This window comes from Pelodiscus sinensis, chromosome 4, assembly GCF_052426305.1.
Source record: "Pelodiscus sinensis isolate ZL-2025 chromosome 4, ASM5242630v1, whole genome shotgun sequence".
In the NCBI taxonomy this organism is placed as follows: Eukaryota; Metazoa; Chordata; order Testudines; family Trionychidae; genus Pelodiscus; species Pelodiscus sinensis.
The window spans coordinates 124,820,840-124,846,049 of record NC_143055.1 but is presented as its reverse complement, the minus strand read 5'-3'; the positions used below and the strand labels follow the sequence as shown (position 1 = coordinate 124,846,049).

Below are 25,210 nucleotides of genomic sequence, written 5' to 3'. Positions count from 1 at the left end.
CATCGCATCCCGTTGGCTCGTGACCATGTCACGTGCCGCTGCACAGGCACGCAGAGCTGGCAAGTGCGCAAGGTGAGAGGAGAAGCAGGGGCAGGTGGAGCCTTAAGGAGGAGCCCGGGTTTGCGTGTGTTTGGTGCTGCGTGTGCAGCCTGCGTCTCCCACTGATCTGAAATGGTTGGGAACAGCTAAGAGAGGCCTGGCGATAGTGATGCATTGGGTAAGCATTCCAGCCTCCTCTACTTGTAGCACCCTTCTGGGCACTGGATGCGTGCACTCTGCTATACTGCCCCATAGATAGAAACTGTCAAAACTTAAAACTAGAAGCACCTTAAAGACTAACAAAACATGTAGGTTGCGTCTAGACTGGCATGATTTTGCAGAAATACTTTTAAAGGAAAAGTTTTTCTGTTAAAAGTATTTCAGCAAAAGCGCATCTAGATTGGCACGGATGCTTTTGCGCAAAAAGTGTTATTGCGCAAAAGCATCTGTGGCCAGTCTAGACGTGATTTTGCACAAGAAAGCCCCGATCGCCATTTTAGCTACTGGGGCTTTTTTGCGTAAAACAATTATTCCCTGTCTGCACTGGCCCTCTTGAGCAAGTATTCTTGCGCAGGGCTTTTTCCTGAGCAGGAGCATGAAAGTATTTGCGCGAGAAGCACTGATTTTGTACATTACAAAGTCAGTGCTCTTGCGCAAATTCAAGCAGCGTGTAGACAGCTGGCAAGTTTTTGTGCAAAAGTGGATGCTTTTATGCAAAATCTTGCCAGTCTAGACGCACCAATAGAGGGTGATATGAGCTTTCATGGGCAAAACCCACTTCTTCATATGACTGGAATATATCTGAAGAAGTGGGTTTTGTCACAGGAAGCTCATGATACCATCTACATGTTTTGTTAGTCTTTAAGATGCTACTAGACTATTTATTGTTTTTAAATTTTTTCCTGTTACAGACTAACTCAGCTATCCCTCTGAAGCTGCTTGGCTGTGTCTAGACTGGCCAGTTTTTCCGGAAAATCAGCCGCTTTTCTGGAAAAACTTGCCAGCTGTCTACACTGGCCACTTGAATTTCCGCAAAACCACTGATCTCATGTAAGATTGTCAGTGTTTTTGTCGAAATACTATGCTGCTCCCTTTCGGGCAAAAGTCCTTTTGCGCAAATCTTTTGTGCAAAAGGGCTGGTGTAGACGGCTCAGATTTGTTTTCGGCAAAAAAGCCCCGATCGCGAAAATGGCGATCGGGGCTTTTTTGCGGAAAAGCGCGTCTGGATTGGCACGGATGCTTTTCCGCAAAAAGTGCTTTTGCAGAAAAGCATCTGTGGCAATCTAGACGCTCTGTTCCGAAAATGCTTTTAACGGAAAACTTTTCCGTTAAAAGCATTTCTGGAAAATCATGCCAGTCTAGACGTAGCCCTTAAGTCAAGACACTGAAAAACAGGCAGTGAGTGGTTCCAGTCTTGTTACATCTATAAAATGGGCTAACAAGTGACAGCTTCCTAAGCACTGGGCAAACCTTTCATGAAAGGTGATATGGAAGTGCAACATATGGCATTGCTTTTACCTTGAGCATACACCCTCTTGCAAGGGAAATGTATTCATTCTGTTTAGCTTCTGTACCATAGGTATCCTCCACTTATTTGTAGGGTATGAACAAACCAAGGGAATTTTCCTCACCTCTTAATTATTGGTTTTCTCTCCATTAAAACATTTATCTGCAGTGTTTGCAACTCAAATGTCAGTGTACAAAAAAAAAAAAAAAAAAATTGATCTCAGTCTCTTTCCATGGTTCCAGCTGAAGCACAATCCTGAAGATAGCTGCCTGACATTTAAGTAAATAGAACACTCCTTTTGAAATATGAGCTGAGTCCACCTCTCCACTTATGAAAAGCAGCACTCTTGTATGTAGGTGCTATATTTGAAAATTTTAGTTTACATATCTGGACCTCAGTTATACACTGGTAAAATCGGAACAGTAGAATTATTCATCTACTTTTAGATAAAACGCTATACACAGATTAGAAAAGGAAAATAAATACTGTAATGGCTGAAATCCTCTGATAACGTATGTACGACAGCCATGCTGTGTACACCACTGAAACACAGCCGACAAGCAACACAGTTCGGAAAGAAACAGAGCTACAAAATATTCCACTCATCAGGCTCTGGCCCTGCTTCCTTCTCTGACCCGAGAGACCGCACGGGAAGGAAAGAACTGATCATCCATCCCTCTCACTGGGGCATGAGATCCTGCATTTCCAGACCTGCCATCTGCACCAGCCAGGCGGGCAATACTGGGAATGACACCTTCCGGAGAAATAGCTCAGAGCGCCTCTCCTGGCCTTAGAGGGAGGAAGGGACTGAGGGTCCCCTCCCAGGTACAGAGTCTGCTTTCGTGTGGGGCCGGGTCAGGAGGTCAACCCGCTGGCGGATCAGCCCTTCCGCATCCCAGGGAGGCAGCAACTGGCCAGCAGCGCTCGCGAGGAGGGAAGGACTCCGGGCTGGGAAGGCGTCACGTGACCCTTTTCTCAGGGGCAGGAGCCTTTCTAGCCGACGCTCCTCTATGATACAGCGGGGACGCGGCGGCGGCGGCTTCCCTCTCGTTGGCAGGGGGAGGACCGCGTCTGTCGGTTTGCGCGAGACAAGATGGCGGCCGCGGTGAGGCAGGAGCTGGCCCAGCTCATGAATTCCAGCGGCTCCCACAAGGACCTGGCGGGGAAGTGAGTGGGGGGAGGGGCGCTCCCGGCTGAGGTGAAGGGGGTTGGCGGGCGCTTGAGGACTAGTCGGGGGGGGTTGCAGGTTCCTGCTTCCTCCGCGAGCCGCGGCCCCTGTGCCTGGCAGGGCGGAGGCGCCCGGGTCTGTCTTGTCACTTCGTGAATGGCAGACGATTAACGGATAAAACGGATTAACGGAAAAACCTGCGCTTATTATTGGTCAATGCTGTCGACTGCACCTACCTACCCCGCCCCCCCCTCCCCCGCTGCCTCGGGGCGGGGGGATTAAACAGACCCCCCCCTCCCCTCCATTTAATTTAACCAAGGGGCTGCAGAGGCTGCAGGCTGGTGCTGAACTGTCCGTTTCAGAACAGTCGGTGTTCCCAGAGCCTTGGGCTTGAAAGACAAAAGAACCCATCTGATGCCCATTGTGTCTTTTTCTAGAGCCAGAGCAATTGTACGGAGAGAGGCGTCCGAGCTTTAAATTCCTTTTAAAAAATCACGTATTTTCTGCGCCGTTGGTATTATGCAGCAGGGTCTCTTGGGGAAAGCCTTAAAAAACACCACCAAACATATAGGCTGTGTCTACATTGGCACCCCTTTCCGGAAAAGGGATGCTAATGAGACACTTCGGAATTGCAAATCCAGGGGGGATTTAAATATCCCGCGCGGCATTTGCATTTACGTGGCTGCCGCTTTTTTCCGGCTCGGGGTTTTTGCCGGAGAAAAGCGCCACTGTAGACGCGATTCTCCAGAAAATAAGCCCTTTTCCGGAAGATCCCTTATTCCTACTTTCAAGCGTCTACACTGGCGCTTTTCTCCGGCAAAAACCCAGAGCCGGAAAAAAGCTGCAGCCATGTAAATGCAAATGCCGTGGGGGATATTTAAATAAAAGGATATTAATTGTGATACATTTTTTTAATTTTAAATCTATGGGCAGATATCGTCAGATACTGGAAAAAGCAATTCAGCTGTCAGGAGTGGAACAACTAGAAGCCTTGAAAGCTTTTGTAGAAGCAAGTAAGTATGTATTTGTTGTGTTTATGCGTTGTTGACTGAAGACTTGATGCATGTTGGATTACACATGCAGATAAATATAGTTCAGGCTATGTGAATTTTTGATGTGCTGTCCATATTCAATCTTGCATCTGCATCTGCTTGGAGCACCAATCATCAGTATGTTAAAATTAGAGTAACCAAGCAATTAAACAAATTAATTGCCAATAATTTTGCTGCTAAACAATAATAGTCTATCATTTAAATATTTTAGATATTTTCTACATCTACAAATATATTTATTTCAATTATAATATAGAATACAAAGTGAACAGTACTCTCTTTATATTTTATTACAAATATTGCACCCTAAAAATTAAAGAAATAATATTTTTCAATTCACCTAATATAAGTAGTATAGAGCATTCTCTTTATCATAAAAGTTGAATTTACAAAAGTAGAATTAGATATAAAAAACTGCATTCAGAAATAAAACAATGTAGGCTTTAGTGTTTTACAAGTCCATTCAGTCCTGCTGTTCAGCCAAGTGCTCAGACAATGTTACCTGAAAAATGAGAACAATTGTTCACATGCACTATTGAATTACACTGCAAAGTTTCTTCTGTCCCTTCATGCTTCAGCCACCATTCCAGAGGACATGTGTTCATGTTGATGATGAGTTCTGCTCGATAGCAATCCAAACCAGAGCAGACCGACATATGTTCATTTTCATCATCATTTTCACCACCAGCAAAAGGATGGATTTTATTTTTTGGTGATTCAGGTTCTGTAGTTTCCGTATCAGTGTTACTCTTTTAAGACTTCTGAAAGAATGCTCCTTACCTCATACCTGTCAGATTTTAGAAGGTGCTTCAGATTCTTTAAACCTTGGGTTGAGTCCTATATAGCGATGTTAAATTTTGATTACCAGCTAATTGAGTAGTCAATAGAATTTCCATCAACCTTGCAATGCTGACTACAAAAGTGCCATCCGAATGCCTGTTTTCACTTTCAGATGACATTGTAAATAAAACACGGGCAGCTTTATCTCCTGTATAGATAAACAAACTTGTTTTGTTTTAGCCCATATCTACTAGGGATATTAGGAAGCATGTAATTTGGTAATTGTGTAGCCAATAAAAATGTCATTTACACAATAAACCAATAAGCAGCTCTGCATTTAAAGGATTTTGAGAGCTGGCCAGCAGGCACACTGCTTAGTCCCAGATCGTGCCGGGTCCTGGCAGCTACCCCTGCTACAGTTCTGCATTGAAAGGATTTTGAGAGCCAGGGGGCTCGGTCCTGTCTCGTGTTGCAGAGCTGTAACATGTCAAGAAAACAAGCATGTCACTCCACAAGGAGGATGAGGAGGAATTTCCTCCATCTTGGGGTCCCATGGGCACACTATACATGCAAGCCCTTGCATTCAGCAACTTGGAAGTGCAGCCAGCATTTGATCCTCTAGAAACAGTGGAACACCAGTTCTGGTGCTGTGAGACAAGCACAGACTGGTGGGCCTGCATAGTGCTTCAGGTATGGCACAATCAGCAGTGGCTGCAAAACTTTTGAATGCACAAGGCCACATTCATGGAACTTTGCAAATGGCTTTCCCCTTCCTTGAAATGCAGGGACACCCAAATGAGACTACTGTGACAGTGGAGAAGTGTGTGGCAATTGCCCTGTAGAAGCTTGCAAAGCCACACAGCTACCAGATAGTTGGGAATCAATTTGGAGTAGGGAAATCTGCAGTGTTGTTATACAGATAGCCAAGGCAATCAATACCATTCTGCTAGGGAGGGTAGTGACTCTGGGAAATATGGATACCATAGTGGATGGCTTTGCTGTGGATGGCTTTCCCTAACTGCAGTGGGGTGATAGACGGAATATACATCCCCATCTTGGCCCTGATCACCTTGACAAGCAGTACATAAATCACAAGGAGTACTTTTCGATGGTGCTGCAGGCGCTGGTGAATCACAAAGGCCATTTCACCAACATCAGTGTGAGATAGTTGGGTCTAGTGCATGATGCATGCATCTTTAGGAACTCGTGCCTCTTCAGAAAGAGGCGTGCTGGAACTTTTTCTCCCAGGCTGGAAAATTAGAATTGGAGACATGCAAATGCCGCTAGTGATCCTTGGCGACCCAACCTACCGCTTGCTTCCGTGGCTCATGAAGCCGTACATGGGCAGCCTGGACCCCAGTAAGGAGCAGCTCAACTACAGGCTGAGCAAGTGCAGAATGGCAGTTGAATGTGCTTTTGGGCATTTGAAGGGAAGGTTTAGGAGTCTACTAACTAGATTAGACCTCAGCAAACACAACATTCCCTTTGTGGTGGCAGCTGTTGTGTGCTCCGTAATGTTTGTGAGAGTAAGGGGGAAAGTTATCTGTCAGGGTGGGAGACTGAGACAGAGCACCCACCCAGAGATTTTGAGCAGCCAGACACCAGGGCAATAAGGAGAGCACAGTATGGGATGGTGCAAATTAGAGAAGCTTTGAAAGAAAGATTTATGAATGGCCAGTTTTGAGAGTTGTGCACGTTGCTTTCAACGAGTTGCCTCTGCATTCAGTGTGTTTTCCTGTAATCCTCCATCCCTCCCCTGCAATACAAACCATGAAGAGACTGTTGTATAGAAATCATGCATTTTTATTTAGGGAAGACAATAGGGACAGAAAATGAGTCCATGGTAGGACCCAAAAGGAAAGGGGATCAGAAACGAAAGGAGAGCCTTTTGCCTCCTGAGGTAGAGTGTGAGGCTGCCCGTGAGTGTCCTCCCACCCCAGAGAGTGCACACAATGGGATTGCGTGAGGAGGGAAAGTTGTTCTGCACAGAGTGTGTGTGTGGGGGGGGTCCTCTGCAGGCTTTCTGCCAGGCATTGCATCACAGCTGTCAGGGACGAAAAAGATACTCTTCATTTGCTTCAAGATATTCTCCTGATGCTTCACTTGCAGTTCCCTCCACCCTATCCTGTCCTGCTGCACCGCTGTCCTGGTCCTCTCCTAGGATTGCATGCAGCAGTCATAGAAGTGCGTGTTTGTGGTTTGCCTGCTTTGTCTTGTGGTAGGACTGCCTCCACTCTTTTATTTTAATATGGCACTGCTGGGGGTCCCTGGAGTATATCTTCTCCACCATGCACTTGGCTATCTTTGCATAGATCTTGGCATTTCATTTGCTTTCTCGGTGCTCTGAGAGAATGGATTCCTTTCCCCGCACTTCAGTGAGGTACAAGATCTCCTGCACACTCCATGCTGGTGCTCTTGGGAACTGGATTTCATGGGACATGAGTTCATGGAAGTCACGGCCATGTGTACTGCCTGCTGTGAGATGTGCTTACAATGTTGGTGACATGGGAAATGAAATTCAGACTTTACTGGGGCTTTTCCTGTTCACCTGGGCCTGGTCTTCACTAGCGATGTAATAGTATGGTTGATTAACTCATAAGCAAAAAAGCTTATCAGTTAATGCTATAGACTACACACATTTCCCCCTCCCCGCCAGTAAATTTTTTACTAGGTTGGCCCAGCAGCCCAGCTCAGTCCCAGCTTGCATGGGGTTTGGGACCTACTCCTGCTGCAGCTCTGTAGGTAAAGTGTATGAAGAGCCAGGCAGGCATGCAACCTGGCTCAATTCTGGCTCGCACCTGATCTGTGGCACAGACATTTCCTGGACAGGGGCTGCTGTCACCCCGCGCTGCTGCCTCTGTATCAGAGGCAACAGTATACGGTGACAGGCGGCCAGTCTGCAAGGGAAGCTGGTTTTTAAACCGGCTCCCCTCGTGGACCAGCTCCCGCCTGGCACCCCAAACTGCTGCTTCTGTATCGGAGGCAGCAGTGAGGAGTGTCAGGGGACACCTCAGGAGTGGGGCCAGAGCACACTGGCTGCCGGCCCTACGCCCGGGAATGATAGAATAGTCAAGTGACCAATAAGAATTCATGAGGTTAATCGACAGTTCAAGTAACCAATATTTAACATCCCTAGTCTACACTAGAACCTTATTCCAAAATTAGCCCCTCACGATCGATTATCTAAACCAGTGGTCCCCAACGCCGGGCCCGCGGGCACCATGGCACCTGCTGGAGCATTTATGTGTGTCTGCCAAAACATCTGGCCTGGCCCCGCCCCCGGCACGCAGCACATGCATGGTACTGGCCCCAGGCGTGTGGCACATGGGCGACCCCTGCCCTGGGCACGCGGCACATGCGCAGGGCTGGCCCCGGGTGTGTGGGTGACCCCTGCCCTGGGCACGCGGCGCATGCTCAGTGCTGGCCCCGGGTGCATGGCTCGTGGGTGGCCCCACCAATGGGTTTGCGGTGCATGTGTGGCCCCACACCCAGAAGTGCGGCGCGTGAGCGGTCCCGCCCTCGGATGCCAAGCATGTGAGCGGACCCGCCCCCGGGCACCCGGCAGCCACAAAGGGTTGGGGACCACTGATCTAAGCCATGTGTCCACACTACCAAGTCCACTACTTCCTCAATTAGGGGCTGCAGAATTCGAGCCTTGCAATCCTGTTTTTCATGTGGTGTAACTGTTCCTAACCTTGTATGTCTGAAATAATGGTAATGTAGATACTCTGGTGCCGCTAATTCAAACTAATTGGCCTCTGGGAGGCTTTCTACAGCTGTCCGCTCTGGCCACACCTGGCATCTCCACTGCTCCCCTTCCTCCCCTTTCCCCACGGTGTTCTAGAAGTCCTGGGAAGTGGGGAAGTGCATGTCCCACATGGCCAGCTTCATGAGCCCTCTGCGAGTGACCAGCATATGGAGACATGAACGCCTCCAATGTCCCCTCAAACACCCTGACGACTGCTAGCACTTTTATTCCCACAGCTTCCACTGCCCAGGGACACAGAAGAGAAGCCTGGCGTGCTAGGGAGATCCTGGACCTCATCAAGATGTGGGGAGGGTGGAGTCCAACCTTCATCAACTCCGCACCAAGAAGAGGAATGCCAACATCTATGGGAGGATTGCCACCAGCCTCTCAGCCAAATGCCACAGCAGGAACCTGGAGCAGTGCAGGCTCATATTCAGAGAGCAGCGCCAGTCCTACCAGGGGGCCATGGAACAGAGCAGACACTAAGGTGGCACCTCACCTGCTGCTGGTAAGAACAGCTGGATGCCATTCTGGGATGGGAGCCGGTCACCTCCCTTGCCGTGGATATTGAGTCTGGCCAAGACATGCCTGGTGTCAGCCTGCAGGAGGACAGGGTGGCAGAGGAGGAGGACAAAGACGTGGAGGACCAAGAGACCAGCCAGCCAATGATGACTGAAAGCTGCTCCTCACTTTGGAGCCAGTCCCTGCCCCCTCCCAGGATGTGCCTGAGGCTTCCAACAACTCTGGGGAGGGCACTCCTGGTGAGATCTCTTAACTTTCTCTATCTACAAGCAGGGTCAGGTGACGGGCTGCAAGGAGCTGTCCACTCCTCTTGTCCTACTCTGTGTGGGGATCACACAACACCTTGTTCACGTGTCTTCAGATGGAGCGCCAGTCTGGAGCACTCGGCTCCATGACACTCTCGCACAGGAACCTCTCAAGCCTTCTCACAAGGTTCCTGGAGAGACCTGCTATATTTCAGCCTCTGTAGTAGGGCATCTTCCCATGTCAAACCACCAGTAAGTAGTCTGAGGTCATGGAACCACACAGCAGTGCAGCACATGGCCCTGGGTCATGCCCACACTCAGTCAGCATTCGCTCCTTATTAAGCACTGTGATGTGGAGAAGACTGATATTGTGCATGGGAACCTGCCAAGAGAAGGAAGAGGAGGTGGACCCATTAGCATACTCTCCAGCAAGCAGTGTCTGCCACTCACACACACCTTTCACCTGCCTCCCCACTTCAGCAGGCAAGGTTAGAAGTTTTCTCTCTGCAGGATGCCACAAGTGCTGGACCTGGCATGTGTGGGACACAGGAGGAAGCTGTCCGCACTCCCACCCCCAGGCTTCTGGCCTGGCCAGCACCGTCCCATGCTTGCTTGTCTCCAGACTGTGTGTGTTGTGATACTCCCCTGGCACGTCGGTGCACCTGCTGGAAAGTGCCTGCTTTCTAGGCAACAGATGGCCTTGCTCAAAGCACATCACCATTGTCTGAACTGAGACCTTCGGTGTCGGCTCAGAGATTAGGGTTAGTCTTCATACAAAGCGTCTCCTGTGATAACTGCCCTTGTAACTTTTCTTCACAGCTGGCACAGCTGCGAGCTGGGCGCATCCCCCACCTCTCACTGCATCTACCTACCTGACCGGGATCCGCAGGAGAAAAAGAACCGGGGGTGAGCTCATGAGGGAGTAGCTGGACTGCCTTCAGTCCCTTGTGTAGGAAGTCGAGGCAGAGTGCCTGGATCCGGTTGTCAAGAGAGAGGAGTGCCAGGCTGACCAGGAGAGGAGAGAGGCTGTATGGGAACAGCTGGCATGCCAGCCGGAGAACATGTTCTCCACCCTCATTGCGGAGATGGAGCATGTGGCAGTGGGCCAGCCACCTCCCCACCAGCCCGATGGCTTCCCCTGTAAAGGTCCCCAGGGGCTTCTGGGACCCCAGAACACATGGTGGTGGGCCCTCTAGGGCAGCTGGAGGCAGTTGCCAGTCCCAGCCCTGTCTCTGAATTTCCCTCCCCCATTCCAGGTTCTTTTTCCATTCCCTCCTTGTTGTATGTCCCCTGAAAAGACTCCTGTTTGTTTCAACAATCTCTTTGTTTGCTCTGCGAGGGAGGGGAGGGCAGGTGAAGGAAAGGGGATGAAAGGCACACGTAGGGAATGCAGGGGCCCCTTGTGGAGAGCCGGGGGCGGGAGAGAGAGTCTCAAAACTGGCCTTGCATAAAACTGTCTTTCAAGGCCTCTCTGAGCACTGCCCCTTGCTGTGCTCGCTATATGGCACTCATGTCTGTCTGCTCAAACTCCCAGGCCAGGTGTTCTGCCTCAGCCCCACCCCCTGGCAGAAAAGTCTCCCTCTTGTTTTCTCACAGGTTATGGAACACACAACAGGCCACCACCACAAAGGGGATGTTGCACTCACCGAGGTCCAGGCCAGGTGAGGAGTCTCCTGAACTTCCCCTTTAAATGCTCGAACACACATTCCACCACCATTCTACACCTGCTCAGCCTAGTGTTGAACTGCTCCTTGCTGTGGTCCGAACTGCCTGTGTAGGACTTCATGAGCCAGGGGAGCTAGGAGTAGGCTGTGTTGCCCAGGATCACAGTGGGCATGTCCACCTCTCCAACTGATTGTCCAGTGAGGGGGGGGGAGTGCCAGCGTGCATCTTTCTGAACAGGGAGGAGTTCAGACAGATGCGCGTGTCATGCACCTTTCCCAACCATCCAACATTGATATCAGGGAAGCGTCCCCTGTGATCCATGAGTGCCTGCAGCACCATGGAGAAGTACCCCTTGCGGTTGATGTACTCTAAGGCCCGGTGGTTGGGAGCCAGGATGGGGATGTGTGTTCTGCCTTTACCCCCCACAGCTGGGGAGCCCGTGTTGGTAAAGCTGTCCGTGATGTTGTCCACGTTGCCCAGAGTGACGACCCTCCATAGCAGAACGTGGTTGATGACCTTGACTACTTATACTGGCATAGGCCCAACTGTGGATTTCTGCACCCTGAACTGATTCCCGACTGAGTGGTAGCTGTCCAGCTGAGTGGCAAGCTTTCAGAAGGCAACAGCCACCCGTTTCTGCATGGGAATGGCGGGTTACATTGCTCTCCTGATGCCTCCTGATGTCAAGGAAGGTGGCCTTGTGCATGCAGCCATTGCTGGTCATCCCATCGCTGCATGATGATGTGGTCCCAGCAGTCCGAGCTCATCTACCTCTGTCAGAAGTGGCATTCAACTGTGTCCAAGGGATTGAGGCGCATGAACAGTAGCATGGCACCAAGACTTGGCTGAGCAGGGCCATATTAGGGACCGTCCTCTTCATTCTCGTTATGTGCCTGGTGGAGCAACATGCAGGCGCTGTTGGTGTACTGCACCATGAGGTGCAGCATGAAAGCCATGAGCATGGTACTGCTTTGCAGCAGCTCTGTCTCCATGGTCACAGTGCGATGGTGTCCACGTGGGCAACCAGAGCATACCCAGTGTGCCCCTTTTCAGTCCTGCGGGGGGAGAATGGGAGTGGGAAGAGTGCCTTGTGGGACATGGATATGGAGAGGAGCCCCTGTAAACATCCATTGCTGTTTTCCAGACCAACAGGATACCAGAAGTATCCGCTGTCCTGGTGTGCTTCCCAGTGTGCTTTCTGGGTCTCAGATTCCAAGGCAGGCTCCGTGAATGTGAATGCATTACTTCGGAGCAAATTCAATTCTTCCCCATAGCGAGGACACGGAACTTCGACTTCTCAAAATCGCGTGCCCAGAAGTTGAACTTAGTAAATTCGAAATAATCGTATAGTGTAGACAAGCCTGTTCCGGTCAGCACGGGGCACTGTGGGATGCCCCCTGGTGGCCAAGAACCTCAACTTCCTCAGCGCTGAGTCTACACTACTGTGAATTCGACCATGCCAGGTCAAATTTTGCATTACCCTTCGTGAAAAGCAGGACTATTGAAATCGACTTCAGCTGCCCTTGAAGTCGACAGAACGGCCTTGGTAGTGTGGGCTCAGTGTTTAGAAAATGAGGCTAAATTCAACCTGAACTCATAGCATATACCAGGCCTGAGTGAACTTGTAGACTCCAAAGTTTTGCATTGTTTTGTGTTTGAGTGCAATTATGTAACCAAAAAAAAACCCAACAAAAAGCCATCTTTCTAAGTTTGAACTAAAGTACGTGTATGAGGTGAATTGAAAAATACTATATTATTATTTTGATTACAAATATTTGCACTATAAATGTGATAAAAGAAATAAAATGAGCACTGTACATATTCACTATATGAAAACCCAAGATAGCTGGCCTCTGCTGAGGACTAAAGTGATTATTGGTTCAAAAATGCTTTTTACACATTAATTCAAAAGTTTACAAAACAGGAAAAAATGCTCAAGACCTTTCCCCCCCCCCCCCCCTCATACTTGGATATTTAAAACTGTCAAATAATTTTACCAAAGTTTCCCTGGATCAGTTGTCCAGACTGAGAACAGGCATGATAAAAATTAGCATGAAGTCTTAGCTTGCCCAAGGTGGTTATAAAACAGCACTTACCAACCGCTGTGCCAGGCCATGGCAGCTCTGGGGGCCAGGGCTGGGGTACACTGCCCAGCCCCTCCCCTGCTGCTGTTGGGAAAGGTGTGTTCTGCCCCACCTCGCAGCCAACCAGGGTCACCTCCTGGACATGGAAGAGCAGTTGTCTGCACGGCGGGAGGGCCATGCAGAGCCTGGCACGGTAGCCTTAGAGTAGCTGTGACCCAGTTAGCAGTGCTCAACTGGCAGCTGGGAGTCAGCACAGGGCTAGGTGAAGGAGGTGAGGCAGGCGCTGAGGGGCTCCGGGGCGAGTTGGGGGGAGATCTAGTGCTTGGAGGCTCTAGGGGTGGGGGGGCTCTAAGAGGTGGGCTGGCACAGGGGGTTTGGTGTTGGGGGGCTTTAAGGAGCAGGGGACTGGCACTGATGTGTTTGGGATGGGGAGCTGGCACTGGGGAGCTCTGAGGGCAGGAGGCTGGCACTGGGTGGGATTGGGTGCAGGGGACTCGGGTTAGTGGCTGGCGCTGGGAGTAGTTGAGGGATGGGAGGTCTAGGGGTTAGGGCTGCCACTGGGTGTTCAGGGACCTGGGGTGTGCCCCACCCCCAAAGCTGCTGTGAGCAGCCAGCTGCGGCCGCCACATGGCAACTGCCAGAGCTGAAGCCAGTTGTTTGCGGCGGCTCTGGGGGCCGGGGCTTTAGACCAGTAACATTTTATTTGCATATTTATTATTTTCATAATGAATATTCAAATAAAATGTTACTGGTCCACCAAAAGTTTGTGAATGGGTTTGCCAGTCTACAGTATAAAAAAAGAATCACGGTTATAACCACCCCTCCACCCCAAGAAATAGCAGGTTAGAAAGAACTTTCATTCTAAAACAAGGATGGGGAACCTGTGGCCTGCGGTTTGCCTTGATCTGGCCTGCAAGGCTCAGTGCTCCCACCCACCCCTGCAGTGGGGCGAGCAGGAGCCTTGTTCCAGCCTTGTGTCTGAGCCTTGGCACTCCTCCGCATGGCTGGAGTGCCAGCGCTGGCTCCCTGCAGCAGCAAGGGGGAGTCCCGAGCCTTGTAGGCTGGATCAAGGGAAGCCATGGTCCGCACATGGCCTGCAGGCTCTTCATGGCAAAAGAGGGGAAGCGACTCTGTGCTAGGGTTGCCAGGTGTCCAGTTTTGAACCAGACAGTCCAGTATTTGAGCTTTCTGTTTGGGAAACAAATTAAGAAACTAGAAATGTCTGGTATTTTCTAAATAAGCTGTATTGTAGATTGTGATGTAATGTCAAGTGTGTCCGGTATTTTTGTTGAAACCATCTGGCAACCCTACTCTGTGCACAGCCGTTCTCTCTTCCTTTTGGCTCAGGGAACAGCAGTGCCAGTAAGCTCCGTGCCTTAATCACTTGCAGGCTCCATCCTGTCACTCTCATTGGCTGGAAATCCCCCTGCCCCTCTCCCCCAGAGCTGCCCCAGTCCCTTGCCCCTTCCTGCCTTCTCCCTCTTGCTCAGACCCCACTTCTCCAGCCCACTCCTGCACCCTTCTCCCCACCCAGGCCCTGTAAACCCACTCTCCAGTAGCCCCCTACCATGTACTGAATCCCTCATTTTTGGCCTCACCCCAGAGCCTAGGAAGACCCAACAAAATCTATTAATCAAAGGCTTTCAGAAGAGTTAATCCAGCCCTGGAGGTAAACCCTGAATCTCACCCTGTCCCATCCCCACCATGGGCTGGAGCATGAGGGGAGTCAGGGGAGTGTCTTGTCTTTATTTTTCTGCTTCTTCCTTGTGTGTGACCCCCACCTGATTTTTTTTTTTCCTGTGGATCAGTGGCTCCCAACCCAAAAAAGGTTCACCCTGTTCTAAACCATAGAAAGATATCATATGTTAGTCCGTGCCATGCTTCAGAATTGTTATGAGGTATATAGAAGATGGGAAGTGTAGGGTTCATAAAGAATAGAATCTAGTTTTCTTAAAATTAAGATTTTTTTTAATGATTTAAAACCAGGAATATTCAGTTACCATTAAGTTGCTGATTAACTATGGATCGGTGATATCGAAAGCATTGACATATATTTCTTCTATTTCTTCCTTCGATTTTGTCTTTGTACTAGTGGTAAATGAGAACGTCAGTCTAGTGATCTCACGTCAATTGCTGACAGATTTCTGTACTCATCTCCCAAATCTTCCTGATAGCACAGCCAAAGAAATCTATCACTTTACCTTGGAAAAGATACAGCCTAGAGTAATTTCATTTGAAGAACAGGTAAGAGAGATTCTGTGTGCTGCAATTAACCCTTCTGGTTCTGGTCTTCAAGACAATAAGATTAATAATGAGTATGTTTGTCTTAAAAAGTTCAAAATAGTTTAATCCTAAATATTGTGTATTAATGTTTTCTAGTAAAAATGGATACTCAAAGTCCAATTTTACATTCTTGTGTACCCAAAATTCCTTTTTTAATTCATTGAGGATTTTGGATATTCAAAGAATTCTGTACTTGCCTCTTAATCAGTATGCAAAGTATTTAGTTCATGAACTGCTAAAACATGCCTCTTAGAGCAAGACAATAATCTGGCTATTAGAGAAATCACTGAGATGCAGGCTGGAACTCATTGTGCTACATTTTCTAACAGTAACATAATGGGCAGGGCATGTGGAGAGACAATATTTGATTTAAAAAAAATTGTTTTATCAAAAAATGCTCCATAAATAGGTTAAGAACTCATAATATGTTTATTGGGGAAAAGATCCCTTAAAATTCTAATTCCTCAGTCAGTTGAAAAATTTAGTTTAGTGGGTATGCCAAGCCAGCTCATGATTTCTTTCTAGATACTCTGTATCATAAGCTAGTGGTAGTATTTGTGTATGGGGAAAATAAGTTTTTATTAAAATATTATGGTAAAATGTAATATTTGAATTGGAAAAAACAATCACTTGCTTTGCTTTACATTTCCATATGTTTCAATTTTGTTTGTTTAATCAGTTTTCATCCCAATGCTCATCTAAATATGCTTACCCATGGATTTTAATGCTTGTACATGGATTAAGCATATCACACCAAGCAAATGGATCAGTTAATTATCACAATTACTCTGAGAGACCTTGATCCCACAACTGATAGTGTGCAGCAGCGGCTGTGCTCATGCACGGTAAATCTCAAGATTGGGAACCAAATTACACGAGCGCACTCCTACTTCATAGGAGTGATGTGAGAGTTAACTATTTAGGCCCAGACCTGCAGAAATGGCTAGTGATTTTGGGTGCCTTAATTTTGGAGATGCTAACTTAGCACCGGTAAAAGGGTATTATTTTTAGAGGGAGAATGTCCAGCCCTTTCCAAAAAATCAAGTCCCTCTATAGTGTCTTGACTTGGGAACACCTAAAGTGAAGCTGTTTAAGCAATTAGTCATTTTTTAAAAAACTTTTTGATCTTTGTTTGATAAAGATAGGTGGAAGGAGTATACTGATTATGAAACTGCTGTATCATATGTCAGGTAGTTGGGAAAATACTATTAATAAATGAGAGAAAAAGCAGGTGGTATGATTGTCAATAGAATATGGATCAGTCATATAATATGCTTTTGTGGTTTTTTTCCAGGTTGCTTCTATAAGGCAACATCTTGCATCAATTTATGAGAAAGAAGAAGATTGGAGAAATGCAGCACAAGTGTTAGTGGGGATCCCTTTGGAAACAGGACAAAAGTAAATAATGTAGTTACAGTTTAGTCCTGCTGACTATCCCATGTTTAAATGCTTCCCTAGAGTAAAGTGTGTCTTATTTTTCTGTGCTTATTTCTCTTGATCTTCATTAGTGTGGTGACAGTTGTGTAGGTAAATTCAAAATAATCTCTACTGCTTGCCTCCCAAAGTGCTGACTTTTATGGAATACCTAATCATTGGCATAATTCTAGCTAATGTGATTAATAAAGCTTCGCTCCAAAACAGTCTATACCCCTTTTCCTCTCTACGTACACATAAGGGATTGCTATAGGTTTGCTCACATTAACATTCTCTTATGATTGCAAAATTGAAATGCTCACACAATTGGATTTCTGCACTGTATATTTTTCTGCTCCTTTACAGACAATACAATGTGGATTACAAATTGGAGACTTACCTGAAAATTGCCAGACTATACCTGGAGGATGATGACCCAGTTCAGGCGGAGGCCTATATTAACCGAGCTTCATTGCTTCAGAATGAATCAACCAATGAACAGTTACAGATCCATTATAAGGTAGTCCAACTTTTAGTTTTCTTTCTGAGAGAGAGAGATACCACCACACTGTATTATAGATGGGGCTTTTTGGAGCTTTACATAAGCATTTGACAAATAGATATAGCATACATAAGTCCATTTTGAAAAATGTACTTGTCTCCTTGAAAGTCAGTGGGAGCCTGAACTCCTTAATGTCTAAGTCACTCTAGATTTCTAGGTCACATAGGCACTTTTGAAAATGTTGTCCCTAACTTATATCTATAGAATCAAAACAACAGAAAGGACAAATAATTGCTTGCTTAAATAAGCATTAGGAAAAAAATAAAAATAATTGCTGACATCAAACCATAATGTATAAAATTAATTATTTTTAAAAAATCATATATTCCTAGAGCAATATTGTCTTCTAACAAATTTTAGTCTCCTAAATATTATCTTGTTATGGGTTAAAAGAATGAGTAGTCCTGTGGCACCTTAGGACTAAACAGCAGGGCTAAAGTTGAATTAAGCAATGCAACCTCAGCTACATCAACTGCATAGCTTAAATCAAAATAGCTTAATTCGGATCTTGGCACTGTCTACGCAGCAGGAAGTCAAAGGAAGAACACTCTTCCATTGACTTCTCTTATTGCTTGTGAAATGAGAGTTCCCTTGAGTCAGAGTAAGACGTCCGAAACATTATTTTGAAATAAAGGCTTGTAGTGTAGACATGCACTGTGTTATTTCAGAATAACGTCATTTATTCCAAAATAACGCTGCTGTGTAGCTGTACCCTTAGAGACTTAACAAAAATATATAGAATCATGAAGTTTCATGGAGGTTGTAGGAATTAGGACTCAAAGGGTGTGTCTAAACTACATGGCTCTGTCGACGGAGCCATGTAGATTAGGCTGATCGGCAGAGGGAAATGAAGCCGTGATTTAAATAATCGTGGCTTCATTTAAATTTAAATAGCTGCCGCGCTCTGCCGACCAGCTGATGATCAGTTGTTTGTCGGCAAATCGGGGCAGTCTGGACGCACCGTGGTCGACAAGGAGGCCTTTGTTGACCGGCGCAGATAAGCCTCGTGAAACCAGGTTTACCTGCGCCGGTCAACAAAGGCTTCCTTGTCGACTGTGGCGCGTCCAGACTGCCCTGATCTGCTGACAAACAGCTGATTATCAGCTGGTTGACAGAGCGCGGCAGCCATTTAAATTTAAATGAAACCACTATTATTTAAATCACGGCTTCATTTCCCTCTACCAATCAGCCTAATCTACATGGCTCCGTCAACGGAGCCATGTAGTTTAGAAACACCAAAACTGACAGTATCAAATAGTACAGAAAAGCATAAAGTTCTAGAGTATTAAGCAACTGGAGCAGTGCAAGTAATTTTTTTTTTAATATGCTAGGCTTGAACTACAGAGTCAGCTATAACATTAGAATGTGTATAATCATGATAGGAGGAATTGGAGGAGAGGGAAGACTGAAAGACAAAGATGCTAAACTGAAGAAGAAACACCAAGGCAAAATGAATTTCTTTGAAAATGTAGAGCACGTAACTTCAAAGTCTCATTGTTAGTAGCAAAAGGGAGAAATGGGTTATGAACAGGGCTTGACAATTAATTACAAGCTGGCACAGCCGCGCAGCGCGGTAAGTGCATGCACAGTGCGGTCTGCGCATGCGCAGCGTGCTGAACTGCGCGGCTGGCGAGCAGGGCTCACCGCCACTTGGCAAGCCCTGGTTATGAAATATTCGTACTACCTGTTTTATATTCGGTGTCATTTTTAATAGTTATGCACTAGTACAATTGCTGTGGGGCTCTTGCTACATTTAAAAGACAGAGGCACGGCAGTTGGACCAGCATGAGTGGAGACTGCTTCAGTCCCCACCTGTGCCATTTCCCACTGCACCTCTACCTTCCCTGTCATCATCCCCCTCCTTTCGTCCCCCCTCTCTTCCTCCTCCCTCCCCCCGTGGAGACTTTTAAGCCAGCTCCCCCCAGCACTGGCTCCTGCTCCCCCCCCCCCCCTTGCTGCCTCTGTTTCCGAGGCAGCAGAGGGGGGAAGCGACTCGTCAATAAGCTTATGCTTACCGGGTAGTCGACCAGTTGCTTACATCCCTAGTAACAACTGCAATTTCATCTTCAAATTAAGTGCTCCTTAACTGTGAATGCAGAGATCATTCTGAGAGACCGGTATTAATAGTGTATATATAATTTAGTGTAGCATATTTGTTTAAATTGGTAAAGCACCGTGGAAGATTATGATATGAAAATGTATGTAAATACTTATACTCAATGGTAACTTGTGAATTTCACATACAGATTAAGATTCTGCAATTTCTGTACAAGAATTTGTGTAATTTTATCAGGGCCTTTGGAGGACAAATTGCCAGAATATCAAGGCTCTAACTTCAGAAGAATAGTTATTTGAGCTCTTGCATAACTTCCCTGAGATGATGGAGTATTTATCTGCAGCCTAAAATGATGCTTATGGATCCATGCTCTCATTCTGTAATACAGGAACTAATGTGCAGGTCCACTACACGGTCACTTTTTTCTTACTGAAACATTCTCTCTTTAGGTGTGCTATGCTCGTGTTCTTGATTACAGAAGGAAGTTTATTGAAGCTGCCCAAAGGTACAATGAGCTCTCTTACAAGAGCATAGTCCATGAAAGTGAGAGACTAGAAGCACTGAAGCATGCTTTGCATTGTACTATCCTAGCATCAGCAGGTAAAATAAATGTTACATATTTCTGTATAATTCTGGCCTTATATATTCCATACTAGAAGATTTACCCAGCATTGCTTAGGTCCCTCAGGGCAGGGAGCTGTGGGTGTGGTCACTGTGGGAGTCAGGGTAGGGTCTTGGGGATTTGGAGGACTCAGGGAAGTAGGCTGGGAATGTGAGGGATGCAGGAGTCAGGGTGGGAGGTTGAGGAAAGGCTCAGGGCAGGCGGTGGGAGTGCAGGAGACAGGGCAAGAGATTGGGAGGTGGGGAGAGCTTAAGGCAAGGAGAGGGGCTCAGGCTAGGGGCTGCTCTGACCAGCCAACGGTTGCTTCCTGGGGCCAGCCCAGGATATTGAGGATTAAATATATAAATGGGATAAATGGAATTGTTGCTGTTTAGTTGATTTCCTTTTGTGTAACGCTCATCGTTGTAAGGTATCGTTATGAGAAATCTAGAACTACGAAAATAAATAAGGGATCAAAGGTTTGATAACAGGATGATAACTAGGAGTTTTGAGTATCTTTCTCTGCATGCCTAAGTTACAATCATCTTATTTGGATACAAAAAAAGCAAGTAAGTGAGGAAAGCTTAAGCAGTTTCAGAAAATACTTTGGAAAAGGTTGAAGTAGGAACTTGTTATTTAAGGAAACTTTTCTGCGACTGAGCATAAAATACATCTACACACCAGCTAAGGGAACAATGCAGAAAGGATTTTTAGAAAAAGGAAAGATCGGCTTGTTTCTTAAAGTGTTTGTTTAAAGTAGGCCTGTATTCTCCATGAGAAGAACTCCTACTCCTTTTTCTGCAATGAAATACTAAGTGTCAAGACGCCCTGGTGATGAGCACATTAGAAGCCTTGACAATTTTGCATTGGAGATGTTTTCTGTATGATATGCTCCTATCTCTGGAAAATAGCATAGGGGTGAACATGACACGCACTGTTCCCTCATGAGCACTCATTTAGTAAATTGATATTTATCGAAGGAATGAAGTTCACTTTGTGGCATTCTTGTTATTTCTCCTAGGACAGCAGCGCTCTCGCATGTTAGCCACTCTTTTTAAGGATGAGAGGTGTCAGCAGCTTTCAGCCTATGGGATCTTGGAGAAAATGTATCTAGACAGGATTATCCGAGGGAATCAGCTGCAAGAATTTGCTGCCATGCTCATGCCACACCAGAAAGCAACTACAGCTGATGGTACAGACTTCTTTCAAGCACAGTAATACTGTATTTTAAGATCCACACAGGTTACCCAGTGTAAATATCTTGTATATGCACAGAGAAGCTATCTTTGGAACGCTACTCTTCTTAATGTATTTTACTGGTCAGTCTTAGATTCAGGTTTTAACCTATCGATCTCTTAAGAGCTTTCTAGAATCCAATTCTCCATACAAAATTAGATTATATACCTCAGAAAATTTCTACTTTAATCTCCTCTCTGGTAACGAATATAAAACTATTCACAGCAGCCTCCCCTATCCCCCCTCACCTTCCGCTGCCTCTGATAGCAGTGCAGAGAGGAACCAGTTTTTAAGCCAGATCCCCCCAGCACTGGCTCCTGTTTCCCCTGCCCTTGCTGCCTCTCATAGAGGCAGCAATGGGGAGGAGGAGCAAGTAGTCGATTCTCCAGCCTCTGATAGAGGCAGCAGCATGGGTCTGGTTCTGGGGGAACACCTGCCTCTATAGGAGACAGCAAGGGGGTGCAGTGGGTCTACTGAACTGGCATATATAGGGAGCTGGCTTGAAAGTCAGTTCTCTGCTCATATCGGCACCAGCCTTCCCTCTTCCTCCTCAGCGCTGCTGCATTTCTATCCAAGGTAGCAGCGCAGGATGGGGGTGGGCAGGCAGATCCAGTATTCGTGGAGAGCTGCTTAAAGCCAGCCCCTCACAGGCGCAATCTCCCACTCCCTTACCCCACCCCCACACACACACCTTGCTACCTCTGATACAGAGGCAGCAAGGGGTGGGAGGAGGTACATGTAGTCAACAAGATTAACCTGATAAGCCAACGCTTATCGGTTAATCATGTAGTCAACTACATGTTGACATCCCTATGGGTACATACAAGATTTTAGCAAAGTATTTTTCTTACTGACTGTGCAAGAAAAAGTCTTTTGAAAATTCTTAATGAAGTGTCATTTTATTCCACCTCTAAGGTTCCAGTATCTTGGACAGAGCTGTTATTGAGCATAACTTGTTATCTGCAAGCAAACTATACAACAATATTACCTTTGAAGAGCTTGGAGCACTATTAGAGATCCCTGCAGCCAAGGTATCTTTATTTTCCATGTGATCATTTTTGAATACGGGAAATTAATTCTGTTGGCAGTGATATTGACAGGTATTTTTGGTTATAATTTTAAAGAATTCAGCTTTTCAAGATTGAAGGCCCTGAAGGCTGGGTAAGTGACAGCAAATCCACCCATGAATACTGCCTTGCTTAAGAAAGTGCTCTGCCGTGCCTCTTATCTGTCAGTCACAGGGCTAATTGGCGTCACTCAGCAACAAGAAGTGGATGAAGCAGTAACTTGATGGGTGTCATAGGGAGTCCATCTGGTTCTCTTTGGGCCAGAGGTTGGCCGGCAATAATGCAGTCTTAAACAATAAATTGGGGGAGAGGGAGAGGAGTAAAGGCTGGGCAACCTTTTGCAACTCCATAAATATGTTGGATACAAAATATAATTCTCATATGTCTCTCTAATTCCTATTTTGCAGGCAGAAAAGATAGCTTCTCAGATGATAACTGAGGGTCGCATGAATGGATTTATCGATCAAATTGATGGAATAGTGCATTTTGAAAGTAAGTTTTTCCTTTTTTGTGGTGAAGTTCAAAATAAATTAGTTGAACTGTTCTCTTCAACACAAAAGCTAGTTATATTTTTAAAAATGAGGTTCTACTACAAGCACGGCTACATTTCTATCACTATTCTATATGCAAGGCATTACATTTAGCCGTTTGGAATGGAAATCCATCAACCATATGAAAAAACTTGCAAAGATACAGACAGACATCTTTCTATCCAAACATCACCTAATAAACCATCTTGTTAGTCTTTAAAGTGCTACATAATCCTGTTTTTTGATTCTGCTACAAGCAAGTGTGCTTAGACTTGTTTTTGCCAGCAGATGGCACAATCTGTATTGTAAGTAGCAGTTTAGCTTGTCTACCTGTAACTTACAAAGTCATATTTTACTCGTTTCTAATGTTTCTGAGAATGTGTGATTTGACTGTAATAATAAAAACTTATATCAGACTGCAAAAAAATTCATCCTGTTACTCATCTAGTATTTACAAGACTATGATAATGATGAGTGATAAATTCTCAGCTTTTACATTGTGGTGCAATAGCTAATCGGGTAGCTTTCAGCCATCAATCACTTAATCTTTTTTAAATTTAGAAATAACTATACTAAATGCTTGGTAAATAGATTCTTTACAATTTTGCTGTATTCTGACTGAAAATCATTTTTATTGGTATTTCACTTAATTATGAGACAAAAAGTATTGTCTATCTGCTTTTATAAATTGGCTTTTTGTTTGTTTGTTTAGCACGTGAAGCTTTGCCAACGTGGGACAAGCAGATTCAGTCACTGTGTTTCCAAGTTAACAACCTTCTGGAAAAGATTAGTCAGACAGTACCAGACTGGACAGCACAAGCAATGGAAGCTCAAATGGCACAGTAAACCTATACTTAAGTTTTTGGACTATTATTAATGTACTTCTGTGCTGAACAGTTGACATCTACTAGGACTATGAAATGGCCACCTGAGAATGAGTACTATACAGTCTCATTTAAAATTCCTGAAGTTTTGTCAGAATACTCAACATGGTGTGTCTGTGAGAGAAATACATTTTGCTCTTTTGAAAGTTGTGGTTTAAAAATATGAGAAGTAAAATCTCAACAAGATATATTTTTGCTGCACATCCTGTTTACTAAATTGCTTTGTGGACTCATTACTTTCCATTGGTGGTTGTGAACATGTGTTGTGGTTATTCTAGTAAAGGTAAGAATGAGCCAATTAGAGTCACTCAGTCGTATGATGTCTTTGTTTTAACAGTCACTTGTACTTCACTCATGAGCAGTTTGCATTTGTGTGTGAAAATGCAATACAACTCTAATCTTCCAAGTTTCTTGTATTGGATTTGCAATTTAGATATGTACTACATCCAGGAAAAGCTCTCTTCTGTTACAGTGCAGGGAGCAGGAAAGTAAGTTAATCAGAGTTTATTCTGTCTTACGTCTCTGACAGCAGAAACAGTGAGGAGAGCATACCATGGACAAACTAGCATTAGCTAGATATTAGAAATAGGAGCATACTCTTTCTAATACAGTTTAGTTCAGGATTCTCTCTGGTCCTGCTGGACCATGGATGTTGCTGGACCAGAGAGCCACTAGTCTAGAGAGTCTGCGGAGCCCAATGGCAGATGAGGACCAGGAGCCTGGTGTCCTGGGGCTGGCTGCAAAGTAGACACAGGCGCAGAGCCCCGGCAACCCCGGAGCAGCAGAGCCCCAGCAGTGGAGCCAGGTGAAGAGCCCAGTGGGGTCTTCTGATGAACCCAGCAGAGCCCAGAGTCCATCAGCAGGTGGGCTAGAGTTGACCTCCCATGGTCTGGCAAAATCCCTCATTCGGGACCCATCAGGTCTCAAGCGTGCCGGCCAGGGAGGTCCAACCTGTACATACAGTGAAACTTGAGAAGTAGTAGTGAAAGATAACACACATACGTACATACACAGGAAGTGAGACGGACAAATTTGCGGTTGCTTTAATGTATTGATTTATTTCAGATGAGCAGTGCTTTGCAATCATCAAAATGCACATCACATTTTCTTGAATCACATGTACAGCAGAAGATGAACAGATTCTTGCTTATGGAAACTCTAGGACTCTCAACCGTCACATACAGGTACATCTACAGTAGGGAGAAAATAATTACATTCATGGCTAAGATTCATAATACCAGTAGTTTTGTTAATAAACTACCTTGAAATTTACTTTAATCAAGTGGTGTAAGGTGTATCTTTGCTTATGGTGCATTCCTGTATATTTTAGTAATCTGCCTCAAATGAAAAAGACTGCAGAGATATGAGGACAGGATTTGACTCTTGAAGTATTAATGGAAAAACTAGTAAATCAAATAGAAAAGATGAACCTTTTCCTTTTTTATATGAAGATCTTCACTGCACATCTGAAATTCAGACCCTCCTTCATATGTGTTTTTCTTTTCCAGTAAAAGGTGAACAAGTATTTGCCTATTTAGCTGTTTGGGAGAGATTTTAAAAGCTCTCAGAATTGGCTTAATTCCTTTCACTGAAGTCCAGGGGAGTTTTTCTACTGACTAATGGGATCAGATTTAACTCAACACTAAGAACTTTTGAAAATGCCACCCAAGAACTACACTTTCTCCATAATTGACACTATAGTTTTATGCAAACACAAGAATCGTAATCATGTACAGTTCTGGTGTATGGTCATACCTCACAAAGATAC

General features: G+C 45.7%; 1 protein-coding gene across 2 annotated transcripts; it reads left to right on the top strand.

Moving 5' to 3' along the window:
* Nucleotides 1-80: 80 nt before the first annotated feature.
* On the top strand, nucleotides 81-23,749 carry COPS4 (COP9 signalosome subunit 4). 2 transcript variants are annotated; one of them, XM_075929504.2, is made up of 10 exons: nucleotides 81-217; nucleotides 3,648-3,727; nucleotides 14,903-15,054; nucleotides 16,388-16,491; nucleotides 16,873-17,026; nucleotides 19,574-19,724; nucleotides 20,747-20,917; nucleotides 21,877-21,992; nucleotides 22,436-22,520; nucleotides 23,271-23,749. In XM_075929504.2, coding segments are annotated over exons 2-10 (1,068 nt in total). In that variant the 5' UTR covers nucleotides 81-217; nucleotides 3,648-3,726; the 3' UTR covers nucleotides 23,405-23,749. The 2 variants fall into 2 exon arrangements, with proteins under 2 accessions (XP_075785619.1, XP_089634238.1); XM_089778112.1 differs by lacking the exon at nucleotides 81-217 and adding an exon at nucleotides 2,430-2,713.
* Nucleotides 23,750-25,210: the final 1,461 nt, after the last annotated feature.

Excerpts from the sequence above, each read along its gene's own strand:
- COPS4 (XM_089778112.1), top strand. The coding sequence starts at position 2,640 with ATGGCGGCCGCGGTGAGGCAGGAGCTGGCCCAGCTCATGAATTCCAGC. Across the intron at positions 2,714-3,647 it reads CACAAGGACCTGGCGGGGAA|ATATCGTCAGATACTGGAAA; the intron begins GTGAGTGGGGGG and ends ATCTATGGGCAG. Across the intron at positions 3,728-14,902 it reads GAAAGCTTTTGTAGAAGCAA|TGGTAAATGAGAACGTCAGT; the intron begins GTAAGTATGTAT and ends TCTTTGTACTAG.